This window comes from Acanthopagrus latus, chromosome 23, assembly GCF_904848185.1.
Source record: "Acanthopagrus latus isolate v.2019 chromosome 23, fAcaLat1.1, whole genome shotgun sequence".
NCBI lineage: Eukaryota > Metazoa > Chordata > Actinopteri > Spariformes > Sparidae > Acanthopagrus > Acanthopagrus latus.
This window is the reverse complement of record NC_051061.1, coordinates 12,205,089-12,229,459: the sequence shown is the minus strand read 5'-3', so window position 1 is coordinate 12,229,459 and position 24,371 is coordinate 12,205,089. Positions and strand designations below refer to the sequence as shown.

The window sequence follows — 24,371 nt, the reverse complement described above, 5'->3', positions numbered from 1 at the left end:
AGGTGCATCGATCTTTTGTTTCCCCTCCAGGAGAACCCAGAGACTCCCGGGCTTCCCCCACAGCTTTATAGAGACATCGCTTAGGGGGATGAACGCGCTGAAGGTCTGAGAGGAGAGATGTTCGAACCGCCTCGACGGCCTTGAAGGGAACTAGGCAGCGTCAGACCTGCATACTGCCCCGAATTCTACATGGGAGTCATTTACATGGGAGGAAGAGTTTGCTGCGCTAACTGATAACTGATAAACATGTGTAGCGATGCAAGCCCACAGATATTTTTCATACAAACAAAAATGTATGCAAAGCTTCCTCGACCGCTGGAAACCAGCTGCACAGAACTATTTCCAACGTGTCTTTCATCTCGGCAATAAAAGCCAAGATGCCTTTCCAGGGAGCAAGTCCGCACAGGAGTCCCTTTTCCAGTTTTTTCTTTAAAACTGTTATTTACCTTCTCCAGGTGCTTTATTGTAGCGGCAGAATCAGGCAAACGGGAATCTAAAGAGCACAGGGGGAATTAAACTGGATGACAATCATGTCATCACACAAGCCTCAGACCATTTGGGAAATGCCTTCTTTTCTAATCCGCAGCTCTGCGGTGAAAAGTGGGATCTGGTGGTTGACTCCTAAGTGATATTGGGTGTGTTGGGGAAGGGTGGAGGCGCAGGGGGGAGAGAGTGAGGGAGGGCCTGTGTGTGCGCGCCTCTCTGTGTTTGTGTCTTCCTTCGCCGAAGAAGAAAACGGAGCGATAAAGAGGTTTAAAAAAAAAAAACAAAAAAACGAGACAACCACGATGAGCTCGGGATACAGTTTCATGCCTCCCAGCTCACTTCGGGGGGATTCGCTCAGACGTGTGGCTGCAAATCTGACGGAGCCGTGGAGGTGAACCTTCTTGAGCTGCAGCATGTGTCTGTTTATGTGCAGTGTGCGGATGTGCGTGCAGAGGTTCCATGCCTCCAGGGTCTCTTGCATGCATCCATGTGCCTGTGGACGACTATTGTTCAAGTCTGCGTGCACATGTACCACTTGCGGTACCCGATCCCAGACTGTTACTTACTGAAATGCTTGTGGGCTGCTCTGTGTGGCTTTTCCTTCATTGAAAGGCCTCGTCGACTTAAACGCTGATTGCCATGACGTCAGCTCCAAACCGCAGCGCTGCCTTTTATGTGTCACTGTCACCATCTATTTCCGCCCAGTGTGTGAAAAAAAAAAGACTTCATTTCCATCTTCGCGATTCACTGACATGGACGGTCAGATCGAAACACTGCGCTACTGTTCCCGGGCCAGAACCGCCACCCAGATGGATGCGCTCGTTAATTTTCGCGCTCACCCAGCCAGTCAAAAACAATCGGGTGGGACGAAGACGCATGCGAGAAGAGCCGCTGGGTGACAGTCTCATTATTTAACCAGTGGCCATGTGCTCATTTGTGTAAACAACTCAAACCTGGGCGATCTCGGTAAATAAAAACACAAACAGTCATCAGATGGGTGTTAACTGAGCGTAATTACTGGTGTAAAAACCGCAGCAGTTTGTCTCTCTGCGCTCTGGAGTTTCCCATGTTTTTCTAAATTCCAACCTGTCACAGCGACTGTGAGAAAAAGAGAGCTGTCATCCCAAAAGGGGGAGAAGCAACTGCCCTGTCCATTGCTTCGCTGTTGAGTCAGATCTGCTAAAATAGTATCACCTGTCCTGTGAAGGCCAGAGGGGCAGTGTGTGTGTGTGTGTGTGTGTGTGTGTGTGTGTGTGTGTGTGTGTGTGTGTGTGTGTGTGTGTGTGTGTGTGTGTGTGTGTGTGTGTATGTGTGTAACAGAAACAGGAGATGTGCTTCTACCCTGTGGGGCCTGTCTGCATTTCACAGGAATGCAAAATCATGTGGGACTCAAACAAGCAGCGAAGGTGCTGATGGTTGTTTTGGCCATAGGGGACAGGAGTGTACCAAATATGTGACCTCCCAGGAGAAAAAACAGGCTGGTGGGAGACAAATGAATTTGAAATATTGGATGTTTCACAGTTTGAACCATTTAAGTTTAGGTTTCGATGTTTTCACGTTGGACTCTGTGTTTATAACATCGATGCTGGCTGCTCACACACAGTCACAGTGGATGGACATGTTTCCCAGATTTCAAACTTTTGATAGGAAGATGCCGACTACATTATCATTACCGTAATATCGCGGGTGTTTACATTCACCCAGCTCTAACTTCTAAGGAAAAATGAGAGGATGCCTCATGAGAGTGATTAAGGAAGACATCAACAGAACTGAAAGAAATAAGCCTGATAAGAAATTAGTTCTGATGTCATGGCAAAGAAGTTTATGCATTGTGTTGCAGAGATGTCTGCTGAAGTTAGCATGCTAACCAGCTAGCCCCGGCCCGTCCTTTTACATGATACCAGTTTGAGTTCCCAGTCCAGACGCTAACTGCACGGCTAACTGAGCTAAGTAGCTAACGACAGATACAGTTGGCGGTTGCTCTGGTAATATGCCACTCCCCCCTTTGTTTGGAGTGTGACATAGAGGAGGCCTGTTCTTACATTCAGCACCTTAAACATAACACACAACCTTAATACAGATCATCACGTCATATAGATTTTAATTGGTAATGGTGACCATGACCTACTTCACAAGTTTAAGCTACGTCTATAGCCTAGTTTTCATTCTTTAAGTTGAGAGCCCAGAGGCAGAAATGACATACTGTACATTTAAAATACCGGAACAATTGTTTGGGATGGAGGAAAATGAAAAACAGTACATAGACAATTTGCTTATTTATTTTGGTGCCAAGAGTCAGAGGAGTAGGTAGATACCGCTCACGTATCTGTATGCTAAATAGCTACAGCCAGCAGCAGCCGGTTAGCTTCACTCAGTGACGGCTAAGCCAAGACACGGGGAAACAGGTATGGTAGCTATGTCAAAATGTAGCTAAAGCTGCCTACCAGCACCTCCAGAGCTCATTAATTAAAACACAGTGTGTCATTTATTTAAAAGTGATGTGCGAAAACTTAAAACCAGGTTAACTGCCATGCTCTGGTGTTATATTTGCTGAGTTACGTACTATTTCTTGGTTCATCCAGATAAAACAAACAAGACATATTTGTTAATTAGCTTTAGAGGTGCTGAGGGGTAAACTGTGTAATCTTCGCACAGAGCCAGGACCAGCAATTTCCCATTGTTTCTAGTCTTTATGCTACGATAAGATAACTGGCTGTCGCTCAGTGGGTTCACACACAGAAAGAAGGCAAATCTCCCAAAATGTCAAACTATCTAACTTGTGATGTAATGAGATTATGCGAATCTTTTTACAAATCAGCGCAGCTTCAAAAGAGTTGTGGCCATGGTGAAGCTGGATATTTGTCCTCTTTCTTTAAAACACCACCACCACCACACCCTCGCTTTGTCATAAAGCTGATAATCACACTGGGTTGTCTGTGAGCCTTCATTCCTGTGGGAATGTATTCTGAGTCTTTGACCTCATCTTTTTTAACCGACGCACACACACAGTCACGCACGCTCACACACAAGTCTTGCTCTCCTTCCTGGAGCACTCATCTGGTCTCACTTTGGGTTTTCTGAGGTCTGTGCTTTCAGGGACACAACAGAGCTGCCGGTCCAAATGACAGCAGGACGGCTCTTCTGCGGATGTCCAAAAAATACATTTTAAATTTAATTTCGGATTCTGAGGCGATCATTCACTCCCGGAAATTAGTGCCACAGATGAAGGAAAAACATAAAGTTCACTCTCTGTCTTCGCTGCCTGTATTGGCAAAACATGGTGTCCTCTGCACAAATCCAGCACACGGAGACGCCAGCAGGGAGAGGCTGCGAGAGAAACAATTACTGCAGGGGAGACTGACAGGTGAGATTAGAGGGAATATGCCTTCCTGGCACAAACGTAAAAGAATAAAGTGCAAATGTGGAAATTTAAAGTTGCCAAATGCCAACGCTGATGATACGTTAATTATGTACTCCAGGATTCATTTTGATATAGAAAAGCAGATGAATCATAACATCAGAAGGATAGTTGGCTCTCACGTCGAACGCTCTTAAGGAGTTGCTATTAAAAGGTAAAGTGTGTGTGTGTGTGTGTGTGTGTGTGTGTGTGTGTGTGTGTGTGTGTGTGTGTGTGTGTGTGTGTGTGTGTGTGTGTGTGTGTTGCACAATAGGTGCTGAGGGGCACAAAGCTGGATAAGGTATGTGGAATTCCCCTCATTCATACAACGGGGGGTGGTGGGGGGGATCCAGATGTGATCACACAAATAAACACACGTTAAGTGCTTTATTTGAAATCTGCTAATTATCATCCTTTGGCATAAAATACAGTATTACAGAGGCTGTATGTGCTTTAAACACACGTATTCGCTCTCTGGTTGCAAGTTAGATGAGAGGATTGAACCCGTTCTCATGTCTTTACAGTAAAATGTGTAGTTTGAGTCAGCAGCTCTAAGAGTAGCTTTGCAATAAAGACTGGAAACAGGAGGAAACAGGTAGCCTGGCTCAGACCAGAGGTAACAGAATCCCCCTACTAACTCGTCTGAAGCTCATTAATCAAAAGGGACTTTACTCCAGTATCTCCTTGATGCTAGTACATCCTCTCTACTCATGACACGTCAGTTCCACAGTAGCACAGCGGTTCGTGACATCTTTCTCGTTGTTGTCAATCAGTTTTAAGGCAAATTCTATCAGCGGCAAGGGCAATATATTCCCCAGTCCAGAATATGTTCTTTGATTAATTTAATCACAACCCTGCTGTGCCACTCCCTGATGAAAATCACACTAATGCAGTGCTTCTGGGAAACTAACGTGCGTCCCCCTCAGGGGTCCGGACCCCCAGGTTGAGAATGGTCCAGCCTTGAGCAGCGTTCAATAAAAGTTGAATGCAGAGTGTGTGAGCGTAGATAAAAAGTGCAGGTAGATTCCTACATGAAAGCGTTTACAACATGGTTTGTGGAGTATTTTCAGTAACTGTTCTTTGCAAATGTTCTTTTTAGCACGTTGAGCACCACAAGCCGAGCGCCATCCACTTCCATCATGTTCCATTCCCAAAACTCGGCTGCCTCACACTAAAACAATCTAGATGGATAAAATGCAAGACGCCTGACAAACCTGCTGAGTCAGAACACCTCCGTAACTGTCATAATGATGAAGATTATAGGCTTCCTGATTGGGTTATAATCAGAGGGGAATAAAGAGCTCAGGCACCTCTTAACATTTTCCTCCACAGAAGTTAACAATCAGCACGGCCGAAGGAGCAATTTGGACTATTAAGACCTGTGGGGGGTCGCAGGGTCTCGGAAACTTTACACAGGCTCTAGGTGCATAAGTGTCGCACACGTACACATGCATATGAAGAAAAGAGTGTGAGATCATACAGTATTCACAAACACGCTTGCGGTCGTCTCCTTTTTAACACGCTAAAAGTGAGATCTGGATCTCATACGGAGCCTGCTGGGATTAGATGACAGAGGATGAGCAGCCGCAAATTGCAGGGAGCTGGGGTTAGCCGGGTGGGTGGGTGTCTTGGATGGGAGGAGGTTTGGTCGGGTTTTCGGGGCTGGTGGAGGGGAGGGAGACAGTCTGTGGCACCGTACCCAGGGAAAGACTGAGGTAATTACTTTCTTCTCCTCAGCAGTGTTTCGGCAAGATGTTTTCTCAGCGTGCCACGAAAAAAAACTCTCCAGGCAGTCAAAGGCCGCTGACATTTCTGGACGCGCGCGCCGACACAAATACGGCATTTTCCACAGTCCATCACTGCTCCTGACTATCTGTGAGCCCGGCCTCCTTTTAAATCACTCAGCCGAAAAATCCCAGAACCGTCCCGAGATATTTCCATACTCTAAAAGACAGCGCGGTTGATAAATGTTCCCTTGCCTCTGGCGCGCTTCTATCTCGGGCTCCATTTGATCAGCCTCTGAACTCAGAAATACGAGCATGTGACAAGATGCACAGTGTGTCCACGGTTTTCTTTCTGGAGCCTCACTGCCGAGGCCTTCCAAACCCGAAGCCTCTGATCAAGGAAGGATAAAAAGTTAACATGTGGGCACCCGATCAGCCTGTTTTAAAAGCGTCTAACCCCTGAAAAGTAAGGAGCCCTTCCTCCCTGATCTGCCTGAACAATACCTGTGCCACACACACCTCAAAGTGTTCCCTTTGAAGCTTTCAGACCGACCTGTGCTTCGGTCTCGGTGTCCTATCTCCCTGAGCAGATCAGAGCGCAGATAGTGAGAAATGTTTGCAAATACATGTATGTTCAACTCCCCACCACCGTGTTATTGAAGCTGGTGGAGCTCAGAAACTGGAATGTGATCGAGTGATAAAAGGTGACAATGCAGCGGCAGAAGCCATTGAAGATTTCTCGTGTTGTTTATTTTCTCTCTGGGAGCCCTCATGCTTGGGAATTGAACACAAGGCTCTTCGGCCCTCACATGCTTGTGGCTGTTGACGTTTTGTTGGACTGCACCAGAAACTGAGGGTTTTTTTCATCGTAACTGTATTTTTATTACTCCCCAGTCGACATTTACAGTGTTTATAACCGACACGACCCGTCAAGATATGCATTTCACATCCGTATAAAATCTGTTTATACGCTCGGTAAACTCCACATTTTGACATTCGCGGTTCACTGCCGGGAATATCAGAGAGGACGATTCTCGTTCATAAGCCCCCTGTCTCTTTCGAACACATGTTGTCCTGACAGAATTACAACGTTGCCCCAACCTGGAGCGCCTCGAGTTTTCCAGGGCTTTCTTTTTGATCCAGAGCGGAAATCACATTCCAGTGTCATGTATAAAAGCTGTGTTTATCCTTTCATTCATTACACAGCGGGGAGATGTTTGGCCAGCACATGTGCGCCTATAACATGTGGAGGGCAGCCCCACCATGTATGGATGAAGACATCACATGCTGCAGATATTAGCGCCTGATGAAAGGGAGTTCTCTCTGTTTCTCTCACAGGCACCTATTAAGGAGCCTTTATATATATATTTTTTTTAATATATATTTTTTGCTTGTGGAGTGCGTGGAGCCAGCCAGCATCATTGCAGATTGTGAAACAGCGATGAAATTTAATCACAGGATTTGTGTAGACGGGCGTAAATTGTCCAATTTTTTTCGTGTTTGTGTCATATACAAACCCAGGAGATTATAATTGAGTCATGGGATTTCTGTAACGCCGATGTCCATCCATCTATCCATCATCCATCATCTGTACATATTCTATGTACGCCGCTTAATCCTCTGCAGGGTCGCGGGGGGGCTGGAGCCTATCCCAGCTGACTTAGGGCGAAGGCAGGGGACACCCTGGACAGGTCGCCAGTCCATCGCAGGGCCACACATAGAGACACACACTCTCAAAGTGTTCCCTTTGAAGCTTTCAGACCGACCTGTGCTTCGGACAATTTAGAATGATCAATTAACCTCAGTATGTTTTTGGACTGTGGGAGGAAGCCGGAGTACCCGGTGAAAACCCACGCTTGCACAGGGAGAACATACAAACTCCACACATGATTGCTCCACACGTGATTGCCGGTTCGCGTCCGGGACGCGAACCGGCAATCTTCTAGCTGTGAGGCAGCAGTGCTAGCCACTGGGCCACTGTGCAGCCCGTAACGCCGATGTGTTTTGTGAAATGTGTTTTTTGTTTTCTGACATATTGTTGTGTTTATGAAACATATTTTATGAAATCTTGTTTTGTGTAATGCTGTTGTATTTTATGATATATTGCTGTTGTGTTTTGACCTTGCAGGCCACCATATTTTTCACTCCATGCAACAGTCTCAGTTAATGATTGAGGTCTCTGTATGACCCACATAAGCAAACATGACCAGCAAGAAGCTCGATAGGCTATTTGTATGTAGTTATGGTAGTTATTGTTAATGCTCTACACCAGGTCAGATTCAGACTCATTCGAGCCTGGTGAATTATAAAATTAAACTTCACCACAGAAGGCGGTGGTGCCGACACCCCTTTTGTCCACAGGGGCCGCCAGAGTGTACGAGTAATAAAGCTTCCTTGTATCCGCTTTAATGAAAGTGCTTTTGTTACCTTAACCTGGATTCAGGTGTGACAACCCTGGTTCTCTAGAATCCAGTAGATCATATCGTGTGACTGTTTCATAAATGTACCGTGATACGTCGCTCACGTGTTCGAGGGACGTGACGTGGTGACGTGTGGAGGCGGAATGAGACACTTTTCTCTGCGGTTCAAAACAGAAGCAGGTGCAGCGCCCGTAAACATCCACATCTAAGCAACGGGCTCATATACGTTACAATTAAAACAAGATGTCCTGCGAAATGAGTCAGTGGCACACACACACACACACACACACATGTTCAGCTGTAGCTCGAGGCTCGGCCTTTGGGACATGAGGAAGGCTTTGGAGTAGTTTAATGTAATTAACGATCCCGTTTGCTTATACAAGCAGGACGAGCCCCAGAGGTCAGCGGATTCGAGTCCATCTCGTGATTCCATCAGAGGATTGCCACTTCCTTTTCCCTGTTTGCTTCCTCTTGGCCATACAGCTGTGCTCAGATGCCAACCAGAAGGAGTGTTCTAGCAGATAGCACATGCTAATTACAGTCCTGTGTTTTGGGGCCATTTCCTCGTTCCTCCCCATCTCTCATTCTCACATGTGGTTTATCTTTGTATTTTGGGCTCTTGTCTGTCTTGTGTTTTGTGGAGTCTGTCTCTCTCTCTCTCTCTCTTTCTCTCCCTAACCCTCCCTTCTTCTTCCAGACGTCACCCCCGAGGACAGTTTAGTCTGTCTGCCAGCTGTGTGTGTGGCAACACAACAGGCGGATCATCCACAAAGGCGTCTAATCAGTCAGAGGGAAGGCATTACTCAGCTAATGAAGAGCTCGGGGTGAGGTGAGAGGCAACATTTGGATTCAAGCTCGGCCCTTCAACTAAAAATCTGTGGGATTTTTGATCTTAAGTCTTCATCAAATATAATAAACAAATACTCCTCTTTAAATACAAGGGAACATTTGCAGCAGCTGCTCCCTCTGAAGTGAACTCAAGAGTTTTGATCAGACCTCACAGTCAAAACCATTGATGTACTCAACGCACACACCGGCCTTCGCTTTAAATACTTTAGCACTGCACATCATCACAATCTACGAATGTTTGCACTTCCGTTCTTAATCCTCCGCCTGACGCCGCAACTTTCATCTCCCCCCTCTGATCTCGGAGCCTTTGAAACGAGCGGCTCCACACCTGCTCGTCCCCAGACATTTAAAACAGCACGAGAGCTGTTGAACGTACCCCCGCATCCTGGGTTTGTTTAGAATTCCACCACTCCGCCAGGCAAGGAACAGGTTTACCCCGGGCTGTGTAGAGGAGTTTGGGGTAGGGGAAACACAGAGCCCTCTCAGGTGTGAGTTTTACCCATTGTAGGTACCAAGTTAACTTTAGGATGTACTTCCCAAAAACAGGGAAGAGGGGATCTGTCACTGTGCTCTTCATCAGTGGACTTTAACAACCAGTGGACACAGTTTTTTGCCTTTCAAACGAATATTCTACAGTTGCTCAAGTACATTTGACTCAAGGGGGAAGACTGGTTGCAATTAAATCACATCATCAGTAAAAGAAAAAAGACTTTTGCTCAGACAGGATATTCTTCTGTGCTTCACTTGCTTCACCATGTTCTTCAGAGAGATGTTTGTACTCGTAAATCACAGTAATTATTACCCCTTCTTGTTGCACAGAGAGCAAACTACCAGCCTGCCAACAGTGATGCACTGGGTGAGTTATAATTACAGTTCATTTAAGTTTTTTTTTTTCAGGGCACATAGCACCACCAATTGACGGAGGAGTGCCATTACACCTTTGACGAAACATGAAGTCTTGCTTGTTCAACATAATTTTCATATATTACATATATACAGACCCAGAGGTCAATAAAACTGTCTTATACTTTTTCCCAGGGTGTTATGTATACTACTACAGTAGTTATGTACAGTTGCCGTACAGTTGTATACGTTGCTGTTGTGTGAGTCTCTGTATCAGTGGTTCCCAGATGGTGTGCCGTGGACCTTGGATAGTGCAATATACAATCATACAACAAGTAATGAATGTTTTTTTAATGTCCTGTATCAGTACATTCATTTTCCAAAACAGGGTTCGAGTCTATATATAAAGTATTAAGAGTTTAACACATCAGTGGCTCTGAAGCTGGTGTAAAGGAGGAGAAAGTGGAACTGGTTTAAATGCATGCATTGCTGCTTTTTATGGTATTAGCACATAAAGGTCAATATGTACAGAGTGACAAAGTAACAAGTGTTACAGAGGCTTTTTTGCACAGATATACTTAAAGTTGTGCCTTGAGATTTCAGCTTGCCCCTAGGTGTGTTCCTGGGCACGTAAAGTTGGAAAAAAAAAAAAAAACCCTCACTTTATGCTCTTGGTTTAAAAAAAACAAAACAAAAAAGAGGGTGAGACCGGCCTGTTCTTGCTGCCCAGTGAAGCCAACGTCCATCAGAGCCCCAGATCTCCATCAGGATTTTGTCCGGGAGCACTTCATCCACTGTCCCCACCTTCAGCAGCAGTAAAACTTCTCTTCTTTCAAAGCTCACTTTTTCTGTCCATCAGCCTCTTCTGTAGCCAGAAAAACAAAGCTTGGGTTAAAGTCAGATGATAAAGTTGCAATCTATGTAAATTGTGAAGTGATTTGACGTGCATGATTTGGTGGAAGTGAACAAATATAAGATGAATCCCAAAAGCTTGTGCAATTTAATAAAGTGGTACAATAATAAAGTACTGTAAGTGCACAGAATCTGTCCGTTTCAGCTGAAAGGTCAGAACTTAACAACAGGTAATGCTGGGTGAGACTCACCCACAGCCTCAGAGGAAGTCACAGTTTATAGTACACAGAGATCATATTCAGTAAGGGAGGTTTCATGAACAAGTCCAGGCAGCCAAACGGCCTTGAAAGTATCTCAAATACCTCCGTAGAACTGATTAAATGTCCTGAGACAAAAACTGTTTTTGTGCCTACAGTTTCCCGAAAGTCAGCTGAGCTATCAAAAGTAACCAAAACACTGCACGCTCAGATCCGGTCATGGCTCACAGTGCTTGAGTCATTAACAAAACATGAGGTCAAAGGTCAACGCGTGAAGTAAACAGTGCAAGGTAACAATAGGTGTGTGTGGTTAAAAGCAAATGATAAATATTGTAACCGCACACATCATGTATGTATATTCATGTGAAAGATAGAAACCACTCACCTTTGGGGATGAACGTCAGCGAGCTGCTGAATATTCAGAAGCGTGATAGCCCTTCTCTCGGTCCATCGTACAAGAACTCATGGCCCAGTCCATTGCCACACTTCCCACAACAAACCTTTTTGAATCAATTTGAATACAGGCGGTTCACATTAAAGATCTGTACTCATGGATCACATTATTAATAAGTGTCACTACATGTGTGACACGTTCAAACAACTTTTTTTAAGTGCAAGTCAACCAATTGTGTCTGGCAACTTGGAAAACTGTGATCTACCTTTAAGGGTCCCCATGCTTCAGGGTATTTGGAGACACTGTCCTCATGGATTGTCTGTGAGAAGGCCGGCCAAGGAGTAGAGTGCTCGAACTTTGACGTGCTGGAAAATAACTCATGTCCACATTCAGAACACACATATATACCTGAGAGGGGGAAAAGTATCAATGAATGGGCAGACAGAGATCCATGACCTTTTACTTTCACGCCTCACTAAGTGCTACTTCACTACTCACCAGGTTGGAAGTGATTCTTATACTCTTCTCCGCCAGAGAAGGAGCAATATGACATTTCGTCCATTTTAATTTCCTTAAACCAAAGGAAACTTTGGTTGTTTACAGAGAGAGTCGCACAGCTTGGACTGGAATAGACCTGCATGGCCGGATCAAGTGTCAACACCTCCGTCCTCCATGTGTTGGCTCAGAATAAACTCTCATTGATTCCACTTGATGGCAGCACTAACATGACGGAGTGGCAGTGTCAATGTCGAGCGTTCAGTCAACCATAAACGTGTTTTTAAACGTCAAAATAACATTTGTCATCAATTCGTATTGTAGTATATTATATAATAAACATTTCAAAATAATTATACAACTGTGCTAAGAAAATGAAAGACCGGGATGTGGTTTTACCTCCTCACCAGGAAATAAGTTTCACGTTACATTTCCTCGTAAAGGGACAGAACTAGTTTTTACAGCCATCTGGCTTCATCCAGTTCAGTCCAGAACATTACAGACTCTTTAGTGTGATATTAGATTATATATAAATAACTAAAATGACTCTATCAGAAGAAAGAGTGACTTCAACATTTAGAACAAGAACATAGACATCAACTCGTTATTAAAGCACGGTGTCACTTTCATTTAAAATATATTTATTTCATATCAGTTAGTATGTTCCACTCACAGAAAGCCTGTCAAAAGTGTGAAAATATAATGCATTGTTACACGTTTCCTGTATCTAGCACACCAAACACTGCAGGTAAAGGCCACAGTCGATGAATGAAATGTCAAAGTGTCAAACGTAATCTTCTAACAGACTGCTACACTTGCTTCTTTACTTTGACAGTTTGGGGACAGCAGAAAGAACTACCAGCCAAACAGTGAAGGTGAATGAACAAACACTTTAGTCTCTCAGTAGGAAACAGCAGATAGAGGTTGATTCTCCCCATTTAGATTCTCCCCATTAGACAATCTCAAACATTATAAATAAATCTCAATAAACGTCAAACTAATCGGTGGTGATTGTGTAATCAGTGATGCTATCCTGCAGATGTTGACGTTGATTGCATAATAAAAGGTGTTGAGAACAGTCCTCTGTTCTTGTTGTACAGTGAGGCCATCGTTCATCAGAGCCCTGGTGCTCCCAGATCAGGCTTTATCCCAGTGCTCTTCATCTACTGTCCGCACCTTCAGCAGCACAGAGGAAAGTCCAGCAGCACTTCTCTCTAATGGCTCACTTTACTGTCCATCAACCTTATCTGTGGAGAGGAGAGAGAGACGATGAGGTGTGGGGTTGTGTTAGTGCAGAGCCATGCACAATGTCTTACATTTGAGCCAAAGTGTCTGAATCAGTTTGCTCAGAATCACAGTGAAATTACAGGGGATGGTCTGAAAGTCAATGTTAAACGTTTCAAAAAAATACATACCAATATGTGGACCAACAGTCGTTAACTCACAACATAAACAAATATTTTTAATATTCATCTTGGTTTATTTCTTTAAGACTTGTGACCAAGATATGATCATATCTTTGGCATTTACTGCAATTTCTTGTTAGCCAGTAAATATGTAAATACGCCTTCATACATCTGCAGTAGCGTTCAATTATCTGATATACTGGCCTTGCAGATCTTTCAGTCTAGGTGTACATGTTAGGTAGACCTGTTGTAAAATTTGCACATGTGCAAAACTAGTGCCAAAATAGCAAGTTGTGTGATATAATTAGACCTGTCTTACCTTTAGGGACGAACTTCAGTGAGTCGCTGAATATTCAGAAGCGAGACAGGCCTTTGGCGGGTCCATCATTGATGAACTCATGTCCAAGTCCATTTCCACATTTCCCACATCGTACCTGGAAAAACATGAAACATCTGAATGAGGATTTTGAGCATTTCCTCAGGGCCATCAACAGAGCATGCATTTAAGTCCTTCAGTTGTTTTTTTAAGGGGTTAAAAGTAGTTTACACACAGCTCATAACTTACTTACAAGTGTTTTTCAATTGTTCACACTGAATATGAAAGTCTTTTCCTTGAACTGTACCTTATATGCCCCAGCTCTCTCCTTATGTTTGGACACGCTGTCCTCATGGATGGTCTCTGTGAAGGCTGGCCAGGGAGAGGAGTGCTCATACTTTGACCGGCTGGAGAACAGCTCGTGGTCACACTTGGAACACACATAAATCCCTGAGGAGTAATGGATGGGAGATGATGGTTACACGGAGTACAACATGAAGAAGTCACTACTTTAATGGAACAGCTAGTTGTAATGGGTTGGCAAATTTTAGTAATTTAAAGTTGTGATCAAACATCAGTTTTTCATAACGTGCTATTAGTATGATTTTTAATAACTGTCTATATTCAACTAATTATTTTTATACATCATGTTGTAATGTTTGTTTATGGCTGAGTACTTTAAGTTGAAGTTGAAGTTTGAATTTGTTTGTTTTTTTTCATTTGCATTTGTTTTGTTCCGCGATAAGAGTTATTGTGTAACCTGAGCATGGGTTACAAAACCTCTCTAAGTTAGGTAACAGTGTTTGTTAATTATTTAAGCCCATCAGTAGAAATATCTCACCGTGTGACCAGTGCCGACAGCGCCAACAGTTTGTCAGTAAAATCAGCCCACAGGGAACGACGTGGACCATCTGGTCCGATATACACGATGTTTGTAAAGTTATTTAACCCTACAATGAATGGTTAGCTAACAGTGGCTAGCTAACTAGTTAAGGTGAAGTCAGCAGTCTCTAAACACCACCCCCCGTTATGCAGAAGTTTTTAAATAACGTATGAGACAATAAAGTCATGAACGTACCTGGTTTAAAGTGGTTTTTGAAGACCTCCCCACCGAAGAAACTACAAAACGACATCTCAGTTTTCAGGACGGTGTGTTTACCTTCGGCTTCAGCAGCTTCGGACTCCGAGCGACACAAATGGTCCGCTGCTGAGCTGAGAGCAACACTTCCGGTTCGACTGTCTGGCCTTCAGAATAAAACCAGAGAACTTTAAACTGACTCACCGTCTTCAGACATGATTGATACATTTAGACATTCTTTATGGCTATTATCAACTTAATGGTTATATATTTAATTAAATTACTAAAACTTAAGGTAACTATAATACATTATAATATAACACTTCATTCATGCGTCTTTTAATTTAGCACACACACACACACACACATATATATATATATATATATATATATATATATATATATATATATATATATATATATATTATTTTGTATTTATTTATTTTTTTCAATGAACCCCTTTCAGTGTGGTTGCCAAAGACTTTACAGTTCAACAGTCTTCTTAATTGTCCTAAATGACATGAGTGCTCTGAAACACCTAAACAATAAATGTCACAGGGAACTGAATTATCACAAATGACCTCAAACATCTTTCACTGTGATGTGTTCTGTAATAAAACACACAACAAAACAATCAAACAAACTTTTCACATCTGCACATATGAAGCAACATCTCTAATAGGCCAATACCAGCTGATAATATTGACTGACTGATATATCATTCAGGCTCCGGTTTAAATAACACTTCCTCATCTGCTCAGTAAATGATCCACATCAATTTGATGCCCTTTCACATCCAAAATGACAACACTAGAACTGTATTTCGCTATTGTTTAACTTGCACCACTAATGTCTAGAATGTTATACAATAATATTTCTAAACACATTATTGAGAATTAGAGTAAGTTACTAGTTTCAGTTTAGATTACGTTGTGGCTGTTGTTCAACCTCTACGCGGCATTGATGCTTTTATTGTGAACGATCCAAACCGGAAGTGGTGCTGTAACTGCCAGCCGCTGACATTCTGTCGGCGTTGACGGGGGTTGAGCTGGGTTAGCTGAGTTTGCCGTTTGCTGTCAGCTTTCTGTCGCGGATGCTGTGGTGCGATAAGACTCTCCCGAGACATGGACACCAAAATGTTTCAGCTGCGGTCGTTCGTTCATCAGCGGCTGTACACGGCAGCGGAGGAGATCCTCGGGGAGGTGGAGAAAACCATAAGGTTAGCGCTGTACGAAGCCGAAGTTAGTCGCTCCAAAGAGGAGGTTGAAAGTCTGCGACATCAGCTGGACCTTCTGCGAAAGAAACCAGGTGTGTGACTCGGGCTCAGTGCATCTTAACCTGTGCTATTTAGCAGTAAAATGGTAGGTGAAGAAGAAGTAGCTAACACTTAATGCTGCTATGAATGTTTCTGCCCTGCTTCCCACGCATGCGCACACGCACGCAAGCCTCTATATGAACTCTGCTGCAGAAACAGTAGAAGTATTTTAGCAGGGGTGGAAAGTAACTAAGTACATTTACTCGAAAATTATGCTAAGGTAATTTATTTATAGTCACAAGCTACCCAGTATAAAAATTAAAAAAAAAACAGCTGCAAAATTAAATGGGCACTGTGTAGTTTTGTAGAAGAAATTCTAATTTTAAATTTATTAATGAGGTAATAATAAAAACTCAGACATATTTTTTTTCCATAACTGAATGAACAAGCTGTTCTCAGAGGAAAATAATCTTCCCAGAACACTGTCTGAAGCTAGAAAGTTGGAAGGGTCTGCCAGATATCAACAAAGTAAAGCAGTATGAAGTTGTGTCATCCTTTATGGGTCAGTGTGTTTATTCAGTCATGAACACAAAATAAATTAAAGTCTAACCCTCAGTCACTGACTATTGTCAGTTTTCTTTATGTCCCTGTAAATAGGTACCAGTCAACTCCAAATGGCCTGAAATGAGCTCATAAACACTTTCTGGATCAACATTTTTTTAGTTTATTTAGGCAAAAAAGAATCCCCAAGCTACATAGTGCACAAACAAGTGGCAAACGCATGAATGCATCAATAATTGTAATTCAGTATTACAGTGCATCTCAGCTGGGTAACTTTTGCTCCTGTCTCGTTTGTAGCTGAAGCGCCTTCACTGACCAGCAGCAGGGTGGAACATAGAGACGGATATGATGCTCCGCTACTCCAAGAAAGACCAGGACCCTCGACACCAGTGGAGTCTAACTTCAGCCTCAGCGCTGAGGTCCCGGGACCCTCTCAAACCAGCACAGATACGGATAATAACAACTGGAGCTACTGCCTGGTTCAGGCGGACTTTGAGATGCCGCGGATAAAAAAAGAGCAGGAGGAACTTGGCGATGACGGTCAAACAGAGGAGGTAGCTTTTCCTTCTCCTGAAATTGTGAAAAGCGAGCAAGATCAGCCGGAGACGGAAGCGTCGTACGAAATGCAGCCAGTTTCTTCGGACTGCTCTGCGGCCCAGAGTGAGGACATGGACAACGATGAGGCGCAGGTGACAAGCAAACGACAACAGACCACATCGATGAAACAGATAGGACAGATATTGCAAGGACGAAGTGGCAGAGTTAATAATAAGAAGGGCCGAGCGGTAGTGCCAAATGACAAAGGTTCTGCTGCGAATGAAAAGGGACGGAGTTTTTGTCATTTGTGTGGCAAGGCTTTCCAGTATATCGGCTCTCTGATGAAGCACATCAAAACACATGAGAACAAGAGTGATTGCAATGTCTGTGGGATGACCTACCAGTCCACGAAAGAGCTGATCGTTCATTTGCAAAGTCGCCACAACAAAACAAATTTTTGCAACATCTGCGGCAAGACGTTTGCCAACAACCGGTGTCTCCGGCTGCACGAAAGAATACACACAGGCATAAAAGACTACATGTGTCAAGAATGTGGCAAAACCTTTTACAGAAGGGAGCATCTGATTGTGCACGTGAGGACCCATTCCGGGGAGAAACCGTACCACTGTGACGTCTGCGGGAAAGCGTTCAGCCAGAGCCAGAACCTCACGATTCATAAGAGGAGTCATTCGGGGGAGAGACCGTATCATTGTGGCCTGTGTGGCAAAATGTTCAACACTAGTAGCCACCTCAAAACGCACATGAGATACCACTCGGGAGAAAAACCGTACCCATGTGACATCTGCGGTAAAAGTTTTCGCCAGAGCGGACAGATGACGAGACATAGGACCACACACACAGGAGAGAGGCCGTACGCCTGCCAGATTTGTGGTATGAGATACAGGTTTGCACCCAATCTTAAGGTGCACCTGCAGACTCATGAAAAGGAGGCAGCAGTTTAAGCTTCATGCTTTTATTTTGGATGCCTACTAGAAAATTCTAACAGGTTTTAATGTTCAAAAACACATCATTTTTCTCACACTGTCCATGGCTGCAGCACCTCTGTTCAACCTTCCGTCTGAACGCTCCTTAAGGCACCACTACCGAAAAGCCCAGTCTGCTCTCATTGGTCAGCTCTCACAGGCCTGAGCAGACACCAGACCCCACCCATCATGTGTCTGCATCAGTGTTTGATGTTTTCTAAGCACCAAAATCCTGCTGGCATGATTAAATAAAGAGTTTCTGAATACAAGCTGTGTGCTTTTCTCTGTGGACTGAATGTTCTGATACTTTCATCACATTTATAGGCTCTATTATTAAAATAGACATGGACATCTTACCTACTACATTTAACTGTTGAAATTAGCAACTTTAAGAGACTCACGAGCCAATGTTTCCCACAAGGAAGTCCCATGTGGAATATTAGTAACAGTTTGAGTTTACTCATTTTAAACTTTATCAGCTCGCTATCAGTATTATGTGTGACAATGCTGTAACCACATTTACAGACACAGTTCATTCCAGTGTCTTGCACAAGGACACTTTAATATGGTTATGAGGAGGAATGTTACCATAAACCCTTGTAAGAATAACAAATCTACGTATGAGTGTGTTTTACAGTAACTAAGGGTGAACCAGATTACATCCATACTGACATCGTTCCACCTTCAGACTTCAGACTGAATGTAACATGAATGGTGATTTTAGCATTTATTTTATCTTCGTTGCAGTAATCATTTAATCACAGAATCAGACAGACATTTGATCTAAAACTAAATTAAGAAAGGACCATCAGAGTGCAAAACATGTCAAGTGTCTATTTGTGTATATTGTTCTATGTGATGTTTTATTATAGAAAAACCACGTTTCCACAAGGAGGACAATAAAGTTTCATATCACGTGACTGTGGTCTATTTATCTTTCCCTGACCGTGACCACCAGGTAAAAATATTCACACCAATACTCAGCATGAATGTCGTTGTATAGTTTTAAAATTTGATGTACTATAAGTCTACTGTTTCAAGGCTGTATCTAGCAAAAAGTTGTAACTTTGTGTAGATATTCTGTATGGTATACGTGGATCCTGAGTCTGAAACTGATTTGTGGATTACTACAGAAAAGAAAGTCTGGAATTTATTTATTTATTTATTTATTTATTTATTTATTTACATATTTCAGAAAAAAAAATGCTAAAAAGCAAACATATTATTTACCTGGCATTCAATAACTACATTTCCCATGAGTCCTGTAAAGCGCTTCTTTGGTTAAGACTCATGGGATTTGTTGTTAAGAAATTCGTGATGCTAGAGCTTTGACATTTTACAAGCCTAGAGCTTAAAAAAACAAACAAACAAAAAAAAAACACTTTCTGTTTCTCCTCCCCGAGTGAATCATCTTCTTCAATCTACGATCTTTTCTAACCGTGGTCACATGACGCCTGCTTGCCGCCACATCAGGGCTGCAGCGTGGCTCCTGTTTATCTCCCGGTTCTGTGTTCAGTCGTTCACCTTGTTCTCCGCCCATCGTCCGTCCGCTGAGGACACCCACGATGCTCCAGCTGAGGTCGTTTATCCAGCAGCGTCTGAGCGCAGCGGCGGAGGAGATCCTCGGGGAGGTGGAGAGGACCGTATCGTTAGCTCTGTCCGGAGCCCAGCTTCACCCGCCCAAAGAGGAGCGCCACAATGAAAAGCTCCAGCCTGTGCAGCAGACACCAGGTATCCTCGAGTCCAGGGGTGCACAGACCTTTTTCCCTTTTTTTTTGGGGGGGGGGGGCAGACCTGAAAATGAATGGTGGCCTATGGGCTGAAAGCAAACACGTACAGTATTGTATTGTTAAGATGCTAACTGGTTTTAAGGATACAGCACCATCCCTTTAGTTGATTGACTTCCTGTGCAATGTGTCATTCTACCATGTTCAGATTATTAAAAATAAAAGTGATAGGGGTCTTACAAATGAACATTTATGTTTATTTTTACCCCACCAAAATACCCCCCTCAAACAATATAGTTCAGATATACATGATCTAAATTTAAGCTTCAACAAAAGATTTTCTTTATTATCGATTCATCTAACAGCTATTTTGATTTGTGGTTTGGTCTCAGGGCTCCAAACTACATTTTCACATATCATTTATGTAAATGGAGGGTTATGAGTCCAAAAAAAAAGGCTTTAGTTCAAATCAGCACAACAGTAAAAACATATCAATGACATAATTTTCTTCATTTGAATTAACAATATAAAACCTCAGATATAACCTCAGATTAAAAAAAAAATGTATTCAATAAATAGCCGCATCTCAGGCGCGCTGGAGGGTTCAAAGTCTTTATTGTAATGAAATTCTCAGTACACTGTGTCTCTACCTCGTGCCGTCACTAACATTTAACAAATAATTACTAAGGACAGAGGAATATAAACTCATATCCACTCACACATACTGAGGTGGACAGTAGCACACAGTGTAAAAATATGCAAAAACACAACAGATGTGCATATGCAGTCTCATGTAAAAAGGCTTTTGTGCAGGGAGGGAGAGCCAGGACAGAGTGTTTGTTTAGGTCAAATATGTTAGTCTAGTCTTCCTGGCTCATTGATCCTTCATCTGACTCAGGATTGTTCAAGTTATAATCATCTGTAGACCCGACCATGGCTCTGAAACAAAAAGTACCAAACACTTGTCACATGTGAATGAATTCAGCCGCATTAGAGATGAACAAATCACTCACTGCTTATCAGTGTCATATAACAGTTATGCAACCAGCATATGTGAGAAGTTGTAAACAGTGAATTTTTGGCATGGCATGACTTGAACTGCACACACGAAGCTACGTTCTCTATCCTTACAAACTGCACCTATCACTGACGGTTTCACCTCAAACCTCAAAGTGGAGAACTGAGTAACTTTTGCTTCCTCCTCCTTTCCAGCCACACCGACTCCACTGACTGACGGCAGGGTGACCGGACAGGAAGCGCTGCAGGAGGCCGCGACACAGGCGGAGTCGAACCTGAGCGCATCTGCGGCCCCAAGCTCCTCTGACACGACCGCAGACGCTCAGAGCAACGATGGGAGCTCCCGCTTTGTGCTGCTTGACGTGCAGATAAAAGAGGAACAGGAGGTCGTTATTTCTTCTACTGAGGTCGTGACAAATGAGCGAGATCGAGCAGAAACGCAGGCGCCTGGCGAAGTGCAGCCAGTTTATTCAGACGGCTCCGAAGCTCAGAATGAGAGCGGCAGCAGCAGCGGTGAGGAGTGGGGGCGGAGCAGAGGGGCGAAGGCGAAGAGACGGAAGCTTCTGAAAAGCGTGAGGCAGAAGGACGAGGAGGTGTTGCCTGATGGAGACGCTTCTGACAAAAATCAAAAGGACCAACGGGTTTGTCCTGTTTGTGGCAAGAGTTTCCGGTACACGCACGCCTTCATGAAACACATAAAAACACACAAGCAGGCCACTGAGTCCACGATGGAGCTTCTGGGTCGCTTGCAGACGGCCCACAGCAGGCCCCCCGTGTGCGATATTTGCAGCAAGGAGTTCACTAACCTGAACTCGCTGCAGATACATTCAAAAACGCACACGGGGAGCAAAGACTTCAGATGCCAAGACTGCGGCAAGTCCTTCATCCAAAAGGAGCACCTGATTGTGCACAGGAGGACGCACTCTGGTGACCGACCGTACCGCTGCGGGAAGTGCGGGCAGCTGTTTTACACCCGCGGCCATCTCAAAGCGCACATGGAGCGTTTCTCCGGACTGAAACCCCACGGCTGCGACGTCTGTGGCAAAGTCTTTTGCCAGAGGCGACGGTTCGTCCAGCACAGGAAAGAGCACGTGGCAGGGAGCGCTGAGTGACAGCTACATCTACGGACACACCCATGTAGATACTTTTTCTTACGTAAAAATGCATCAATGAACACTTAATTTGCTTGTTTGATTTTCCACAAATGCAAAAACTAAAGAGAATATTACAGCGCAAATGTTCACAGCCTGGAAACAGTGTGAAGGCTTATAGCTAAAATCAGAATAGCTAATTCAGACATTACGGTTGTATAACGTCCTCTGCGACTCTAAAGAGAGCTCTGCAAGACGCAACCCAGTTAATGCCATTATCTTGCATTATGGGAATTGTAGGATCTGATGTTTTGGGAGCCCCAACTAGCAACGAAAAGCCAGTATGTGTCAGCCACTGCTGCTTCAGTCGCTTTGTGGCCGCCACAAACTCGATGACGGTATCAAGAATAACTATTGGATTACCCCTTTAATCTCGCAATAGTGACTATTCAATGATTTTTTTTCTTTGATCTAACTGGGGTTAATCACATGGCTGACTGCTTTATCTTTCATTTTGTTGCATCAAACACTTTATGGCAATATTTTCCCTATTTTGGACGATGAATTTCTTTCCATTACTTCGGGAAACATACGTGAAGGCAGCACAAACCAACATGGAGATGAGTGAATGTGACACAGAACAGGAGAATATTATCAACCCGACCATCAGGACCTTCGCTTTTGTTTTGTGCTTGATTGAAATTTTGCACGAAGCTTCTAAATAAAAGCAGAAAACGAATCAAATATGAGTAATCACCTTTTATTTGTCGCGTATGCGGTATAATTGAAAAATGTAAAAGACATGATATTCATTGAATTTGACAGGAAGTGTGCTTTGTTTTGATAGGCATCATTAACCGGAAGTGAAATCGCCTTAATTGGGATGTGGGGTTTATTTTCGTCATGTTGCACAGCTCTAGTTCAAGCTATCAGTTTGTACAGACGCTATACGATTAAAAAGTCACGATAACTCTGGTTCCTACATCGATGTGACAAAAATGGAGTCTGAGGGAATTGAGTTGTAATCTGGTGAAATACACCAGAAGAGAATTATTTTGCTTCTCATGATTAATGTTTATGTCTGCGTTTGCGGCATGTGCAATGTAGTTCACCATTATTTATGAATTCATCCTCTCAGCTCTATAGTCCGACCGCACAGTTCATCGAATCTCAGTCAGAATTGCAATATGGCCGATTGCAATTACCAAAACGCAGGAGCTGCAATTTATTGGGTAAATGTAAAATGTGTCATTACACACCATTTTATAAATGAAGCATTGTGGTGCCTCAGAGATGCTCCGGCCTACAAAGCATATTCGTACATTACATTACATTTTATGGTTAAAATCACAGCAAAAACCACATCATCGTTGTTTTTATAGATTGTCAGTTAAAAATGAAATGCAAAAAAATAACCATTCCCCCGTCTGTTAGTGTGTCTTGCATATTGTTTACACCCACTTCACAGACAGAAAAGCCGACCGTGGTTTAATTAAACACCAGTCATTAAAAGTCATTGCATATATTTTTACATTGACACGTATAAGCAGTAATAACAGCACAGTAGGAAGATTTAGCTCTGCCCCTCCAGGCGAAGTTTCCCCCAAAAGAAAACATTTGTCCTTCGACAGTTTGGCCTACAGGTGGCAGCAGATACAGCAAAGTTATTTTTAATGTGTGGGGACCGAGGGCCACCAGGCGCTCACAGCTGTCAGTAACTGATACTGAGAAGTCATCGTGTGTGTGCCACCACTGTCACACACCTTCACACCTCTCATAGCTGCGATGTGACGTTTGAGGAGTCACAACACAAGACATTAAAATATAAAGTGAATCATCCGCCTGGAGCGGGACTGAACTTGCATCAACCCACGAATACGGATATTATCGTAAAACATTCTATGTTTCTTTTATTTCCTTTACAGAACAAATAGCACAGTGTGCCAGCTTTTAAACTTCACGTAAGAACTGAATATGGAAGCATTATCGCAACATGTCAGCACCTTTGCCCAACTGTAGTTCTCTTTTTGAAGTGACTCGTGCTTGAAGAACATTTTTTTTTTATGTTACTGAGACTTCAAGTGTATAAATCTGTCTAATAAATGTGGTGCAGGCAGCAGTTTAATATCAGGTCACACAAGATGATGTTGTTACCTCGCCGACAGTATCCCAGAAAGAAACAATCTGAACTAAAAGTCAGAAACTGGCCGCTGTACATCCGTTCCTTATATATCCAAATTTAAAGGCCATATGTATATTTCCCATAATTAAAGGGGCATTGTGTAGTTTTGGAGAAGAAATCCAAACTAAGAGGAGAAGGTGGCAGGGTCTGCCACATATAAGTAAAGCAGACAGGGCATCTGTTTATTCAGTCAGGACAAGAAGAGAGTTTGTTTATTTGGCTTATTCAGTCGTGGGGATCTTTCTCTCAAATCTTTCTCAAAACCACATAGTGCACCTTTAAATCTCAAAATTACCTCCCCAATAATGAGATGAAATGATAACAAGAGGTGGATTTATGAACAAGCGTGCAGTTCAAAAGCAGAAGTGAGAATGCAGTGTCGTTTATAATCAATGAATTAAAAGGATGTAGTCTTGTTAGAGAAGACTGTGTTGAGCTGGAACTCCGGCGTGAATGTTTCCAGGTCGCGCAATTACATAAGTCTGCGTACCGAAGGACTGC

The 24,371-nt window shown here is 43.3% G+C and overlaps 3 protein-coding genes and 1 pseudogene across 3 annotated transcripts; 2 read left to right on the top strand and 2 right to left on the bottom strand.

Annotated features, from left to right (window-relative positions):
* Positions 1–10,061: 10,061 nt before the first annotated feature.
* Positions 10,062–11,919, bottom strand: LOC119014099 (annotated as a pseudogene).
* Positions 11,920–12,336: 417 nt separating this feature from the next.
* Positions 12,337–14,675, bottom strand: LOC119014097 (methionine-R-sulfoxide reductase B1-A-like). Its single transcript, XM_037089017.1, has 4 exons — positions 14,518–14,675; positions 13,747–13,889; positions 13,443–13,557; positions 12,337–12,964 (listed from the first exon to the last, which is right to left on the bottom strand). The coding sequence occupies exons 1-4, from the start codon at positions 14,570–14,572 to the stop codon at positions 12,945–12,947; spliced, it is 333 nt and encodes a 110-aa protein (XP_036944912.1). The 5' UTR covers positions 14,573–14,675; the 3' UTR covers positions 12,337–12,944.
* Positions 14,676–15,439: 764 nt separating this feature from the next.
* LOC119014080 (zinc finger protein 501-like) lies at positions 15,440–18,122 on the top strand. Its single transcript, XM_037088997.1, has 2 exons — positions 15,440–15,825; positions 16,631–18,122. Exons 1-2 carry the CDS (start codon positions 15,642–15,644, stop codon positions 17,830–17,832), a joined length of 1,386 nt encoding a protein of 461 aa, XP_036944892.1. The 5' UTR covers positions 15,440–15,641; the 3' UTR covers positions 17,833–18,122.
* Positions 18,123–19,105: 983 nt separating this feature from the next.
* LOC119014085 (zinc finger protein 37-like) lies at positions 19,106–23,355 on the top strand. The gene is made up of 2 exons (XM_037089003.1): positions 19,106–19,584; positions 20,793–23,355. The coding sequence occupies exons 1-2, from the start codon at positions 19,419–19,421 to the stop codon at positions 21,707–21,709; spliced, it is 1,083 nt and encodes a 360-aa protein (XP_036944898.1). The 5' UTR covers positions 19,106–19,418; the 3' UTR covers positions 21,710–23,355.
* Positions 23,356–24,371: the final 1,016 nt, after the last annotated feature.